The sequence below is a fragment of the Pteropus medius genome, unplaced genomic scaffold, assembly GCF_902729225.1.
Source record: "Pteropus medius unplaced genomic scaffold, Ma_sr-lr_union100, whole genome shotgun sequence".
Taxonomy (NCBI): Eukaryota; Metazoa; Chordata; class Mammalia; order Chiroptera; family Pteropodidae; genus Pteropus; species Pteropus medius.
The window spans coordinates 1,193,380-1,208,576 of NW_024352780.1; the positions used below are offsets into that span (position 1 = coordinate 1,193,380).

Sequence of the window (15,197 nt, forward strand, 5' to 3'; positions counted from 1 at the left end):
GCGGTTTGCTTCTCTTTGCCTTCGACTGCAAACTGTTCCTAACTTGACCCGAAGCCTCAGCCCCCGGGGGAGGTTGAGTTCACCGCGTAGGAAATGCAGGGAGAGATGACCAGAAAGAAGCCCTCCCCTCCCCCAGCGCTCCCTGGCCAGCAAGTCCCCTCCCCGCGGTGGAAAGGGGCTTGTCCGTCACAGCTTAGCGCAGGCTGGGGTCAGGAGATGAAGGAAAGGGAACGTGGAAGGACGTTCTCGTTTGTTTCTGTCCTTGGCGTTTTGGAGGATTGTGGGAGACAGAGAAGGAAGCAGGAGGATTCTGTTCCTGTCTGGGTGTCGGCCTGGGGTGGGCGGTCACACCGGGAAGGGTCAGCGTCACGGGCTCGCTGACCCCGTGCAGCGCACCGCAGTTCTTGAGGCCGAGCAGAGCACTGGGGCCAGGGAGACCCCACGGCCGGCCGGGCCCACAGGCCTGGCACCAGGAGGGGACCAGGAGGGGACGTGGGCCCGCCCGTGATGCTGCCGTGGCGGGGGGAACTGGCCTATTGCAGCTGGGTGGACACCAGGGCCCAGACTCGGGGGCCAGCGGCCAGCTGGGCAGAGGCGGGCCCGGAGAGACGCGGCGCTCGGGGCTCTGCTTTGCCCCGTCCAGGGTCCCTGCCCAGACTTCGAAGGTGGAGATGGAAGTAGCAAGGGGCCTCGGTCATTACCCAGTTACCATAGGACGCTGGGGACCCTGTGCCTGAAGACCTGAACCCCAAGTGACGAGGTCGCAGGGCCCTCCCTTCCTCTCTTCCCTTGGCTCCTAAGGGGAGGGGACGAGGTGGGAAGGAGAAACCAGGAGCCCTCTTGGCGAGGGACTGCCGTGCCACCTAAAGGGACTGGCGACATGTGGGATCGGTGATTTAATGTGGACTGGGTACGGTCCCTGCCAGCCTGGGGGGCCGATGAGGAGCACAGACGAGAGGAAGACAGATAAGTGGATCCCATCCCCCCAGACTCGTGCGTCCGGGTATGAATTAAGTGCTGCGGGCCCCGCGCTTGGTTTACTTACGAATCAGAGATGGCGTCTTCGGGGCGTGCTCACTACACTTGAGTCGTGAGCAAAGTGGTAACTTCAGACGGCAAACCAGATACCGTACGTTTCTTCAAGCTCCATTGTTACAGCTGAAGTGTTCCTCACTGTCCCCGGCCGTGCGGCGGTGACGTTTGTCTGCGGAGGCTTCCTGGGGAGCAGCCCCTGGGCGTGCGGGGTCGGCCGGCTGGAGGCCGGTTTGGGAGGCGCCACGGGAGGACGCGTTCCTGGCATCCAGACTGCGGTGCTCCCGGAAACCGCCCCCGGCCTCCGGGCGCCCGCTCCGCAGCTCTGTGAATCCGTCCAGGACCGCACAGCGCTCCCAGCTGCGCAGGGGCGCCTTCTGCGGGCACGCCAGCCCCGGGGCCAGCCTCCCCGGAGCGCGCCCCCCGCCCCGCCCCCCGTCTCCCTAGAGACGCGCAGCGCTGGGCTCCGGCCAGCCTGTGCCAGCACAGCCAGGCTGTCTGGGGTGGATGGATGAGGAAGGGAAATTCCAGAGCAGGTCGGCGCACGACGACCACGTCCCTCCACCCGATCAGACGCCCGCTGTCCGCTGTGCTTCCCGCGTGACCGTGGACGGAGCCAGGCCCCTCTGGGCTTGGATTCCGCACGTGCGGACGGAGGCTTGGTGCCGTCGCCAGGGTTCTGTGAGAAGGGCTGGGCCATGCGGGGAAGTGCTCGCCGGCCAGCGGAGGGCGGTCACCATCGCCAGGAAGACCGATGGTGGGACACCTCGTACCGCACGGGAGCCAGGGCGGAGCCAGCATCTGGCGGGGGGCGGGGCGGGGCAGGGCAGCGGTGTCTGCCACAGGGACACCTGTCCTCTGAGGCTGGCGGTGAGCGGAGTTTCGTTAACGTCTTCTGAGAAGCCATCAAGGACCAGAATTCTGTGAACCGCACCAATTTCTTCACGAACGGTGGTTCCAGCTGGCTGTTATTTTCAGACGACTTCGCTATCTGGGGACCCGTCACCCGAAGTACGAGGTGGCACTGATCAGAGTGTCCCAGCCGCCCCCACCCCAGATCGGGGGCCCGGCTCATTTTCTTAGCCTGGGAGGACTTCATGCGGGAGCTTGGCCTTGGTCTTAGGGACACATCTGTGGTGACAGTGGTCCCTGTGGGCCCCCTGCCTGTCACTCTTGCATCTATGTTCATGGTTCTTTTTTAGATGTGAAAAATGAATTGAGAACCCTTTTAGTCTTTCCTTTCTATTAAAAAATATAAAACCAAGTAGAGGTAAAACCATGTTCAGCCTGCTCCCTTGGAACATTTGCATCTGAGATGATCAGTGTTTCTTTCTCTGCAGTAAAATGGCGCGGGTGGGGCGGGCTCGCCGCGGGTGGGTCGGGCTCCCCGCGGCCAGTGAGGGCGTGACTGTCGCAGGGCCGTTGGTGACACGAGGGAACTGGACTTTACGAAGGTGTCCTCTACGTCCTGTCACGCGGCACGCGTGGTCGTGCGGGCGCCTCGCCCCTGGTTCCCAAGGACGTCACGTGTGCCGTGGGACTCCCTGCCTTAACACGGGCTCGTCCTATCTTTCACGCGGTGGCTGCTTCCGGAGAAGGCAGCACTCTCTGCCAGTGTCCCTGCCCCTGACCGAAGGGGCGCGAGGGGACTCGACTGTCGGGAGACTCGCAGACCCCGGCTTCCTCTTCGCTGTCTGCCTGCCCCGGCTGGCGACCCGGGTCTCGCAGAGGGGACCCCGGTGCCTCTGCCTCGGTTCGCCCTCGCGCATGTGGCTCACGCCGCTTGCTCCCTGAGGGGGGCGGAAGTGGAGGCAGCGTCTCGGCCCGAGGGGGAGCTGGGAGGAAGCGTTTCCGGGCCTGATTTGTGGGGAGCCCTCGGCCCAGCCATTCCTCCAGGTCCCCGTGTTTTCTGATTCGGAACATGGTGGTGCCGGGTTGTCTCTGGAGCTTCCCCGGGTGGACGGTGCCCTCCCACGTCTGACGCCCCCCTTCTCGGGACGCAGGCCGGACGGTCATCTTCACGACACACCACCTGGACGAGGCGGAGGCGCTGAGTGACTGTGTCGCCGTCTTGCAGCAGGGCGGGCTCCGGGTCTGCGGCCCTCCGGCCCACCTGACCGAGGCCTACGGCCAGGGGCTCAGCCTGACGCTCACCAGACAGGTAAGGGGCATGCGCAGGCGCCGTGCTCCCCGGCGCGGGGGACGAGCTGTGGCCGTGATGCACGCGGGACCCGGGTGGACCGAAGAGCGTGACTGATCTCGCCGGGCCGCGACCGCGTGGGTCTCGGGAGCTGGGGGACGGGACGCCTGGTTTCCGCGCAGGACTCCGGGTCTCGGCACACGAGGGGAGAGGGCGCAGCCGAGGGGGAAGCGGGCGGCGGTGACTGGTGTGTGGAGCGGGGTCGAGGGCTGGCGAGGGGCCCCCGACCACGGGCTCCGGTGGTCAAGATGGCTGGGCACTGGCGAGGAGTCCGCGGGGGCGGGAGCGGGAGCGGCCGTGGCGGTGCGGGCGGTGGCCTCCGTGTGCAGAGGCGCAGGTGCCACGCTTACCCCATGGGGCCGAGCGTGAGCTGGGTGCACTGTGACTGCAGACGGCTCGGGCCCGGGGCAGGGCTGACGGACGGGCCGTGGGGCTGCCCCGAGCGTCTGCCCAGGCAGCGCCACCTTCCTCTGAGACCGTCCCTCCACCGAGGAGCCCAAACTCCCATGGGGCAGGCTTGGCGGTCGGGCCCAGCGGCGGAGCGCCTGCTCAGAGGCCCCGCCTGGGCCACGCAGCTCGCCCCGGGTCAGCTGGGCGCCGGCGGAGCGGCTCTGGGGTCGGAGTCGGGTGAGGGCCGGCGCTTCCTCCCCAACGCGGGGCGCGTGTCTTGCTGTCCTGACGTGGCCCCTTTTCTCTCTGCATGGGAACCCTCGCCTCCCTTCGGAGCCCTGCCCCCACATCCTGCAGTCCCATCTCTGGGCTGGAGTCCCCTCCTGAGCCCCCAGGCACGTGGGGCGCCTCGCGGTGCTGGCCCCCTGGACAGACTCGGTAACCGCGCGGGGCGTGCGGGCAGCACCCCGATCTGCGTTTAAAGGGGAAAGGGCAATGCCTGTCACGTGAACGGCGTTCCCCAGTTGTGCGGCTTTGAATCAGAATTTCATAGTAAACCGCTGACAGACACGTGCGAACGCGGTGGATGTGTTTGGTGTTCGGACCACGTTCCTCACTGTCCCCGCCTTTTTCGACAGCCTTCTGTTCCGGGGGCCGACGACGCGAAGGACACTGCCCGCATCACGTCCCTGATTCAGACCTACGTCCCGCACGCGGTTCTCAAGCGTGGCAGTGAGCGTGAGATGAGCTACGCCGTCCCCCGGGAGGCCGGCCGCGCCCACGTCCAGGGGCTCTTCCAGGCCCTGGAGCAGAACCTGTGTCGCCTGCGCCTGGCGGGCTGTGGCGTCTCCGACACCTCGCTGGAAGAGGTACCGGGGCTCACGCGCGCATGTCACCCACGCTCTGCCACGTGCCACGCGGTGACGAGAGGCGGGCGGCGGACACCGTGCATTTTTAATTTCCAAGTTCTGGTTGGTGCCGCACGGCGTGAGCCAACACGGGGGCCAGCACAGCGGGCGGCGGCCGCGTGCTCCACGGGAAGCGAGTGCGTTGGTGCTCGGGGACGTTGGTCTCTAGTGTGGCACTGGTGGCCGTGCCCCGGGTCCCAGCGGTAGGTGGTGGGCTGGCAGCGTTCCCTCCCCGGGGCGTGTCCCTCTCCGCCGTGACCTCCTGCTCCGGGAGGCTGGTGGGAGGCCGGGCACATGGCTGCTGCTGCCCCAGCTGACCCCAGGTCCGCTGTCCTCTCCGGGGACAGAGTGATCGACATCCCCAGTGTGGCTCTTGCGTGGAGCACACAGAGCCAGAGGCCAGCATGCTCCGGACAGGGGAGACATGGTCCCCAGATGAGGGCCAGCCGTTGGGCTCGGTGCCTGGAAACGGGTGTCATTCAATCCATGGTTTCGTTAAATTATACAATATTTCCAAACCGGTCAGTGGCCTTGAGATCGAGCCGCGTATTTTCCCAGTTTTATGGGTACGTCGCATTGCGCTAGTTGAAGGCGTACAACCTGAGCGTCTGACATACGGTTACCCTGGCAAGTTCAGTCATTACCATCACCTCGTAAGGTTATTCATTTTTTCCTGTGATGAGAACTTTTAATATCTGTTCCCTTAGCTGCTTTCACAAAGCAGCAGAGTTCTGTCCACGGCAGCCCCACCCGTCCACCGCACCCTGGGACCGACGCTCCTGCCGCGGGGGGGACATTTTCTCGTCCTCGTCCACACGAAACAGCGTTTCCCCATATTCCGAGCATCTAAGATTCTCATGAGGATTCGGCTTCAAGTACAACTCGTGATTTAGAGTCTTGCGAGAGGATATGTATCAGGAAACAGAGATCATGTGAAAACTCTGTGGAACTTGCACCCCAAACCCGGTGATGCGGTCACCTTCCCTCAGATGTCCTTTCGTCAGAGCGTGGGGCATGGCCTGTCCGGATGTCACGGCGCCATGGACACTGCCGAGAGGAGCTCTAGGACCGCCAACTGCTTCCGCGGAGCCGGGGGACGGCAGCCCAGGGCGGCGAGGCTGAGCCCCTGCGTCGAGGACCCGGCCTCTGAAGGACGCAGCGTCAGCGTCCTGTGGCTTCTGGGAAGCGTGTTCCTCTGGTGACAGGGACATCTCCTCGTGTTCGCAGAGCCTCGGGACGGGCGCCTGCAGTTCGGACGAGCCGACACTAGAGGGCACTCGTCGCTCTCGCCCGCGGGCCTTGCGTCCACCTTCCACCGCGGGGCGGCGGGCCTGCTGGTGACCCCGACACTCGCTGTTGGTGACCCCGACACTCGCTGTTGGTGACCCAGACACTTGCCGCCGTGATCTGGGAGACCGCGGAGAGAAAAGCTCCGCTCGTAGCCCAGCAGGCCTGCGCACGCGCGCACGCCGGTCTGGTTGGGAGAGCAGGAAGCGGGTTCGAGAGGTGGGGACGCGGTTGCTGGCGACAAGGACTCGGCCCTGCCGTGGAGGCATGCTCGGAATTCGCGACTGCCTTTCAGTGTTGAGAAGCCCGTTTAGGAGGAGGAGCCGGGGAGGTCCGTGCTCAGCCTGGGGCCGGCCGCCGGCCATCTTCCTGGCGTCACCCCGCAGAGTGCACGGGCGCCTGTCACGCTGGGGCTCTGAGCCGCCCCTCCAGTGGGCGGAGGCGCTGGGCCCTCTGCCACGGCCGCTGCTGCCGTAGGGGCTTTTTGCAGGAGCTGATCGCCCCCGCCCTTCAGCTGTGCCCAGCGTCACGGTAGGGATGCCCTGCCACCTTTCCCGCGTCCCTGCAGCCTGCCACGTGGCCCGAGGGCGGCAGCACCCCGGCCACCACGCCCCCCTCTGTCTTGGCTCTGGGCTGCTGTCCAGCCTTGGCCGGCCGGGGCCTGGCCCCTGGGTCTGGACGAGTAGAGCCTGGGCTCCGCGTGGAGCACCAGCCGAGCAGTGACTCCAGGGACGTCTTAAGCAGACTGCTTTGGGTGGCGGGTGCAGGCCCTGCAGCCCGCGGAGAAGCCGAGTGTGGGGCTCACGGGTGACGCCCCGCGTTGCCTGCATCTGTCCGAGTCTCTAAGTTGCTGACACAGTGAGTCCCTCTGGAGGTGGACTGGACACGCTATTTACTGGACGCCGCCTTGCCCCGCCCACCGGCTGCGGGCCTGATCAGCCTCCGCCGGTGTCGGTGTCCGGAGGCCCCTGTGTCCTGTGAGCAGTGTCAGTGTCAGTGTCCGGAGGCCCCCGTGTCCTGTGAGCAGCCCTATGGCCAGCTTGCTGGGACTAGGTGGCCCTAGACTTACGCCGGTTGCACGAATGACTAGATGAAGTATGACATGTTTGGTGAATATGTTAAAGCGACCTTGTTGGCAATGAAGGCAAGAGAAAAATCTGCAGGTGGAGAGGAACACAGAATAATATAAAACTCTTTTTTCATTTTCAAAAAGGTGTTCCTGATGCTTTTGCAAGATCCCAAAAAGCAGCCTGATGTTGCCCCAGGCTCTGGGTGGGAGCCGCAGAGCCCCCCGCCCCCGGAGCTGGCCCCCGGCCAAGGTGAGTACACGGGGCCCCCTGACTCCTCTGCGAGAGGGAGGTGCCTGCCCCGCCCTCGAGACTCGTGATCTAAGGTGGACAGACAGACACCGAAGACGGTGACGGGTGACGGGGTGGAAAGGAGACAGTCCAGAGGCAGGAAGCTCAGGGTCCTCTCCTGCCCCAAGCCAAGCAACTGCGTGTTTGCGGGACAGCCTCGCCTTTTCCCAAGGACGATGTCATCCGTTCTGTGAGTAGTTTCTCCGTGTGCCGATTAGAGCGAGGAGACGGTGCGTCTCGTTTTACCGGTGTCGCAGACGGCCGGTCCGGCCTGCGTCCCCTCTGTGTAAGCTTCCTTCGTCAGGGGACACGTGGCTTGCTCCACCTTTTGACTGTGGACAATGGGGTGCAGATACCTGAGTCCCTGCGGCCACTTCCTTTGCGCAGTGTGCCCTGAGGAACGGCCGGGTCATACGCTGCGCTTGGTTTCCTGAGGACTCGCCACACAGGCTCCAGGTGACCGCGGTGACCTCCATCGCTGCCTCGTGCTCAGAGTCCCGTTTCTGCGCGTGCTCGCCGGCGCTGGCTGCCGCTGTGTTCCCGGGATCACTGCCGTTTAGTTGCGTGTTGAGTGGTATCTCGTTGTGGTTTCGAATCGATGTTCCTAGTAACTAATGATGTTGAGCATCTTTTTAGGGGTTTAACGTCCATTTATTTTCTTATATCTTCTTTGGAGAACTATGTATTCGAGTCTTCTGATCATTTTTAAAATAGACTTTATTGTTTAAAGCACTTGTAGGTTCACAGCAAAACTGAGCAGAGCACAGAGAGTTTTCACCTACCCATGGCCTCCCACGTGTCCAAACTCTCCGACCACGATCCCCAGGACCCGGCGGGCACATTTGTGGCAATCGATGAACCCCCGTGTCACGAACATCACCCGGCGTCCCCCGTGTACATGAGAGTTCACTCTTGGCGTTGTATACTCTGTGGGTTTTGAGACGGGTGATGACAGGTGTCGCCCAGAATAATTCCATGGCTCTGAAAAGCTCCTGCGCTCTGCCCGTCACCCCTCGTCCCCCTAACCCCTAGAACCGCCTTCCCCGTTTGGTTTTCTTTTGTTGCTGGGTTGTAGGACTTCTTCATATTTTTTCTGGGTATCAATGTCTTATCAGATATGTGATGTGGAAATGTTTTCTCGCATTCCATCCATATTAAATGCACAGATTTTTTTATTTTTATTTGTTGAATTTTGATGAAGTTCAACTTACCTACTTTTTAATTTGTGTTTTTGGTGTCACATTCAGGGAACAGAGTTCATCGATCTACTTGTAATTGTATATCCAAGGCTTTCTTCACATTGGGAGTTTTCTGCCATATTTCTTCAAATAACCTGTCTCACCTTTTCTCTTATTCTGAGGCTCCCATAATGCATGCATTAGTTTTTTCATAGTGTCTCCTATGAAAAAGCTCGTAGGCCCTGTTCATTTTTCTTTATTTTTTCCTTCATTTTGCTTTTCTGACCCGAAAATTTCAAGCAGCTCTCTCTAAGGTAACTGACTCTTTCTTCTGCCTACTTGAGTTTGCGAGTGAACTTCTCTACTGAATTTTCAATTCAGTTACTATATTTTTCAGCTCCAGAATTTCTATTTTTTTAAAATATAATTTCTCTCCCTTTGTTGCTATTTTATTTGGTTCATTATTATTTTTCTGATTTACTTTTATTCTTTGTATGTGTTTTCCTTTAGCTCTTTGAACACATCTAAAATAGTTGTTTTAAAATTTTTATTTCAAAATTTAGCAGGTCTGTGTGTGTTTCCTCAAAGACTCTTTCTGGAGATTATTTTAGTCCTTTAAATAGGCTGTTTCCTTTTTTTGCGTGCTTTGTTTTGCGTGTGATTATTTGTCGAAATTGGACTTTTGAAAAGCAGCCGCTTCTCTCCATCTTCACGGACTAGTGAGTGGAAAACATTTCCTAATCGGTGGACCCTGAGCCCTGAGGTCAGCCCAGTGTCCTAGGCACGCGTTCTGTTTCCTGATTTCTCCTGGCTTCTTTTAAATGGCCGAATTTCCCAAAGAGGCTCAGCCAGCTGCTGCTTCGGGTGTCGGGTGTTCCAGTGCAGTCCCCTACACGTGACATCTGCCCTGGGCATCCTGCAGTCCCCTGCAGTCTTCGGGTTCTGCCCTCTGCTGCTTCCAGTTGGGATCCAAACCCTGTCATTGTTCTCGTCTGTGCCCCAGGTCGGTAAAACAGACATGAGTCCCTCAGGCAGCCCGCAGCCGGGCCGGACTCTGCTCCTCCCTCTTTGAGAAAGGGACTTAGGAAGGGCAGGGCAATTGTGACTAAAAATGCCATGACATTTCCTACTGTTCTGAATGTGGGTTTTTGTTTTTGTTTTTGACTGGGAGTTTGCCCCGTAGCTGCAGATCTTCGGCTGGCTCCCGGAGTGCCTGTGACATCATGTTAGACAGCTTGTGGTCGTCGGCCGAGTGTTTCCGTGGGGAGGGAGGGCCGGGAGCGCCCTGGCCTGCCATCTCGCTGATGCCATGCCGTTACCTTTTCTTAAAGGGCTATTTTTGTGACCGAATACTCTCATCTTTTTGAGGTTTTGGCAAAAGGTTGGACAATTACACACTTAGCCTTCTCTTCTGCCCTGTTCTCAGTAGCTTTTTGTGACTTTTAGCGCCTTAAAAAAACCTTGAGATGCTGAGAGTTTTAAAAATGATCGATTCCTGTTTTCTGGTTAACATTTCTTTCCCTAGTTCATCTCCCCCCTCATTTCACTGGAGGCATCAGGAAGAGAGAGGGCAGCACCTTCAGCTCTTCGCTGGAAAATCTCTTTAGCTAAACACCCACCTTTACTGCTTACAAGTTCTGCTTTCCACCTGACGGGCGGAGACACTTTTGCTGTTTTCCACCTGTGCCTGACGGGGTGTCTGTCCCTCATCCGCGTGCTGACACCGTCCTCCTGCCTCCGAGCACGTGGCCGCGTCCTCGCAGCCCAGGCCTCTGGGAGCCGCCAGTGCCGGGTGTTTAGGCGTTCCGTGCCGGGGGTTTGGGCGTTCCGTGCCGGGGGTTTGGGCGTTCCGTGCCGCGTCCGCACAGCTCTCTACGTTTTGTCCGCTCCCCGTCATGGCAGGCTCCGTTTCCATCACCGCTAACAGATTAGCACCGATTGAGCAGATCAGCACATAGCCGTCTGTCATCTTAACGTTTCTGTGTTCAGGACCCGGCTCAGCTGACCAGGTTCTGCACCCAGGGCCCCATGGGGCTGGGACGGCAGCGCCATCTGCCATGTGTTCTTCCCGGAGCCCTCGAGGGCCTCCTCCCGGCTCCTCCCAGCTCCCTCCCGGCCCTCCCGGCCTCCAGACTCCTCCTGCCTCCCCTGGCTCCTCCCAGCTCCTCCCGGCTCCTCCCGCCTCCTCCTGGCTCCTCCAGACTCCTCCTGGCTCCTCGCGGCTCCTCCAGGCTCTCCCCAGCGATGCCTCTGTTCCCAATGCCGCTACAAACCACTCACTTTTCAAAAAAGCTGTTTCTCCAAAGACGTGTCCTTCTGGGACTTTGAACTCGGTCTCTGCTGTCTTAGCGGCTGTGTCTTAGAGGTTGGGTTTTTAAGGCGAATCAGTGAAACACGTGTCCTGTAAGCTCACTCTCCTTGTATAGCACTTCGTGTCAGATGTTCTGGACTGCTTTAGAAGGAGCTGCCAGGGACAGCCATGGGCACGGCTGGCCGCTGCGCCCAGGGCGTCCTGTGGACGCGGGTCCGGGGTGCGGTCCATGAGCGCCCACTCCGGCCAGTGTTCCCCGCCATTTGGAGATTTTCATGGTGTCCCAGGTCATCTGAGAGGGAGCTGGCAAGATGATCAGAGATCGGTGACACGAGACTCCACTCTGCCTCCCGACCCTCTGCGCCCCGATCCGCCTGGAAGGAGGGAGGCCTGGCCTGCTGAGCCGCGTGGGCTTGGGGGGCTGCCGGCAGAGCTGGAGACACGTGGCCCCTCTCCGCCGGGGGGCCTGGACTGGCGGGGGCACCGGGGGCAGGGGCTCGGGGTGGCAGGAACCTGGCCGTGAGCGGGTGTCACTGGGAAGGACTGCATGGGAACCGGAAGATGGGCGCTGGAGGACGGGCCAGCGCCCCCCTCGGCACCCCGCCGGCCTCCGTCAGGGCCCGGGGGGCATCGGCGCCTTGCTGTTCCCTTTGCTTGGGATTCGCTCTGACGCCGTGGGCTTCGCTGCAGCCGACGAACGCAGACGCAGGTCCCACCTCCTCGTCCTTCCGCGTTTGCTGCCACCGCGAGATGCATGAGCCACAGAGCGGCCCTGGCCTGCCATCCGCTGTCACCACACGTCCTGTCGTCGAGAACATTCCAGAGAGTCCTATTTAGTGTGCAGTCATTCCAGTGCTCAGAGCTGCCCCTGGCTCACCCATACGTGGTGGTGGGGGTCACAGAATCACGGGGTGCTGGGACCCTAAGTGACTCAGGCCGCGTCTTCCTGTCCCCTCAGATGGCGCTTCTGCCGAGACCCCGCCCGCCCGGGGCGGCCGGCTGCTGCTCAGCCAGATGTGCGCCCTCCTGACCAGGCGGCTCCGCCACACGCGCCGGGCCTGGAAGGCCACCCTCGCCGACCTGCTGCTGCCCGTCCTCTTCGTGGCCTTGGCCATGGGCCTGTTCATGGTCAGGCCTTTGGCCATCGACTTCCCTCCCCTCAAACTGACCCCCGGCCATTACGAGAGGGCCGAAACTTACTTTTTCAGGTAAGATACCTGTAAGAACGTCAGCCGTGCGTGAGCGTCCGTGTCCGGCGTCGGCGTAGGTGTGTGGGAGCTTCCCTCGGGTCCCCAACTCCGCTGAAGATGGGGTCCCCTTGGGTACTTCCACGGCCGCCTGAATATCTAAAACGCTTTGTGTTGTATGCCGTGGGAGAGATGGCGCTTTCGGATGAATAGTTCTGGGGGTCGGGCTGTCACGGTGTTTGCGTCCTCAGTCGACACACGGTTGCAGCTCTGCGGACAGTTGTCCTCAGCAGAAAGACAAGACGAATCGGGTGTGGCGAGCGCACCTTCCTTTTCCATTAAAATCGTTTGTCCCTGAGAGGTCAGAGGTCAGGGGAGACCAACGCTGGGAAACCAAAGCCTTGGGCAGAGGCGAAGGATGAGGCGACGCTGTCGGCTCCAGGGTCGTGTCGCGTCCCAACTGGGTCAGCGAACGGTGTGCGAGATCCTCCCGCATCTCCTCCGCCGTCCCAAGCTTGATCCTCCCGCGTCTCCTCCGCCGTCCCAAGCCTGGGCCCTTCGCTCCAGGTGGTTCGGTCCAGTGACACGGCTGAGAAGGAGCCACGACTCAGACCTGGGGCGACATCGTCAGGGCCCTTGTGGGGGTCGGAGAGGCGGCGAGGAACCCCGTGAGGGGATTAGAGGGGCAGCAAAGGGCTGCCCTGTGGGGGGCGGTGCCACCACGGTAGTTTCATCTCTGACGCAAGGTGGCTGACTAAACTGTAATGGGCGAAGGTGGCTGGGATGGGGTGTGGCTGGGATGGGGGCAGGTCGGGATGGCATGCTGCAGCTGGGATAAAGCCACGGCCCAGAGCGTGCAGAGGGGTTTAACCACCATCTCAAGGCCACACAAACGTCAGGTTGGAATGCTGGAGACCGCTGGGGGCTGAGGACACCCCAAATCCCTTCGTAAACCCCCCTCCGTGTAAGGACGCCAGCAGCCCGGGCCCTCAGCGCTGCCTTCGGTCGCGGGCACAGGGGGCCAACGACTCAGGCTTCCCGTGCGTGGAGCTGATCGCGGTTCAGAAAGCCGCCTGCGCGTCAGGTGTTCACCGTCCGTGACCAAAGGCGTCAACCAGGAGAATCGGGCGGCCGGTCCCACCGAGGCGCCTGGCTCCTCCTCAGCGAGCGGGCGCGGGCTCTGTCAGGAAGTCGCTTCTGTCTATTCGTTAGTGTCGCGTGCTTCTTCCCGAAAGGTTCGTGGTTGCCGTCTCCATGGAAGCAGCGCACCCTGCTAACAGCACGTCGTTTTGGGGATAAGCGTTTTTGAGGACGTCGACCCAAAAGCGTTTTGTAACTAACATGACGCGAGATCTAGAAATAGTAAATCTACGTTCTTTCATAAATAGTACCATTCAGAATTTTAGTGAATTGAGATGAGCGCTACCCCCAATTACTGCAGTTTGGAGAGGATCGAAAATCTTTTCCTCTACATTTTCTCAAGTCGAGACTTTTCTCACGATCGCTGTGTTAACACAGAGTACGTTCCCGCACTCCCCGCAAACTGGAGGTCGGGGGGCGGGGGCGAGTGGCTTCGGTCAGGAGACTGTGGGTGGCCTTGCTCCTCCCTAAGCTGCGGGAACTGGCAGCTGATGCCTGAGACTCGCGGTAAAATGCATACTGGATGGAATTCGCTGTGTTCCCAAAGCCGAGGAGGGTCTCTGCGGGGTCTCCTCCCGAGAAAGGGCGCTCGCTCTCGTTCACGTGGAGAAACGAGGGTCCGTTAACGAACGTGCGAACCAGACCGGAGCTCCCGCATCCGGAGAGTGTCCGTGTCTATTTTAACGTATCGACATCGTGTAATGTTATGGGGCCTTTAAATTTCATTTTTAAAAAGCATGCGGAAATGCCAGAGATGGTCATGTTATAACATTACATGGAAAGATGAGAAAAATAATCCACCGAAGGCGAGTGTATAAACTTGCCTATCTGGTGGCAAAACTGCGCTTTTTAGATTCTTCCGGATCTCATCGCTGATTTGGCTTTACCGTAAACCGCGGGCGGCGAGCCGTACCTGAGCTGTGGGCACCGTGGGCCCGCCCCACCTGCCCGGGCTCCCTGTGGTCCAGTGCGACCTGTGACCCGTGACCTGGGCCTGGCGAGCCCCAGCCACGCCCACCTGACTTCCTCTGTCTGTGACCCACAGCGAGAGCGAGGACACAGGGCTTGCCCGCGTTCTCCTGAGGAAGTTTGCAGACCAGGACGTGCTCTGTGCCGACCGTCACCCGGACCTGTGAGTACCAGACGCCCTTTGCGAGGGGGTGGCCCCCGGCCTGGAGCCCCATGGACGGGGAGGGCCGTGGACATCAGCCCTGGCGTAGGTTAGCGAGGAACAGGGTCGTGGGGGCTGGATCAAGAACACCCTGAGATGAATTACATGCTCGCCCCTCTCCGTGCCTGCTAAACACGTGGTTCATATTATTGCAGAAAAGTTAACGAATAATCGATGGCGTTCAATTTCTTTAATAACGCTCAAAGCTAAAAAGTCAAGTAACAAATTAAATACAAAATATGTATTAACCGTTGTTTACTTTTTAGGAAAACTTACACGTGCGAACACATTAATTGTAATTTTTTTAAACCGAAGGGACTTAAAAGTCAGTAGCATCAGTTTGGGAGTGAACTTCGTTGAATATTTTTTTCCTCTAGCATTAGAAAATGGTAACGTAGAGATGACCTTCCGTGAAACTTCGATAACGCCTGTCTTTGTCATGAGCAAGTTCCCTCTTGCCGTGCGCGGCTCTTGGTTATCTCGTTGACGGGGACGTGGTGCTGTTGCAGGCGCCGGGGCTGCTGCGGGGTCCGGCCCTCGTCCGGAATTTACAGTTCTGGGTGCAGCAAACGGGGCAAGTGATAAAAACCGTTAGTGACGCGGTAAGGCCGGAAGGGCACGTTTTAAGCGATAAATATAAAAATCCAGACAATAGCGCAACACTGGCAATATGGTTCTCTAATTTGTGGTGACACATTTTGCCTATGAGTCTTGCTGGCAGTTAGCTGCAGACGTAATAATTGTTAACGGTCTCAGTAAGGAAGATTAATAAAAATTAATTATGTAGTTTCGCTTTAGTCTTCTCTCGAGAAACAAAGCGATTTATTTAACCAAGTAAAAGCTCTGGTGATGCTTTGCTTTCCGTCCCTCCACTGAAGTGCGCAGGTTGCAGGATTCGGGTACGGTGGGTGGGGACCCTGAACTGTGCGGGGGCCCCGGGGGCCCAGCCTTGGCCCAGCGCTGCCCCCGAGAAAGGAGCTGGCGGAAAAAGCTGTTCCTTCACCCAGCTTCTCGACAGGGCAAAGGAAACGTAGG

General features: G+C 59.7%; 1 protein-coding gene across 1 annotated transcript in view; it reads left to right on the forward strand.

The window, feature by feature from the left end:
• The window catches only part of ABCA13 (ATP binding cassette subfamily A member 13), a 148,766-nt gene that overhangs the window by 84,180 nt on the left and 49,389 nt on the right, over positions 1–15,197 (forward strand). Inside the window, exons 35-39 of the mRNA XM_039847126.1 lie at positions 3,036–3,193; positions 4,261–4,491; positions 7,031–7,136; positions 11,623–11,872; positions 14,037–14,123. Of these exons, the coding sequence (XP_039703060.1) occupies positions 3,036–3,193; positions 4,261–4,491; positions 7,031–7,136; positions 11,623–11,872; positions 14,037–14,123 (832 nt within the window). The remainder of the gene's footprint in view (positions 1–3,035; positions 3,194–4,260; positions 4,492–7,030; positions 7,137–11,622; positions 11,873–14,036; positions 14,124–15,197) is intronic.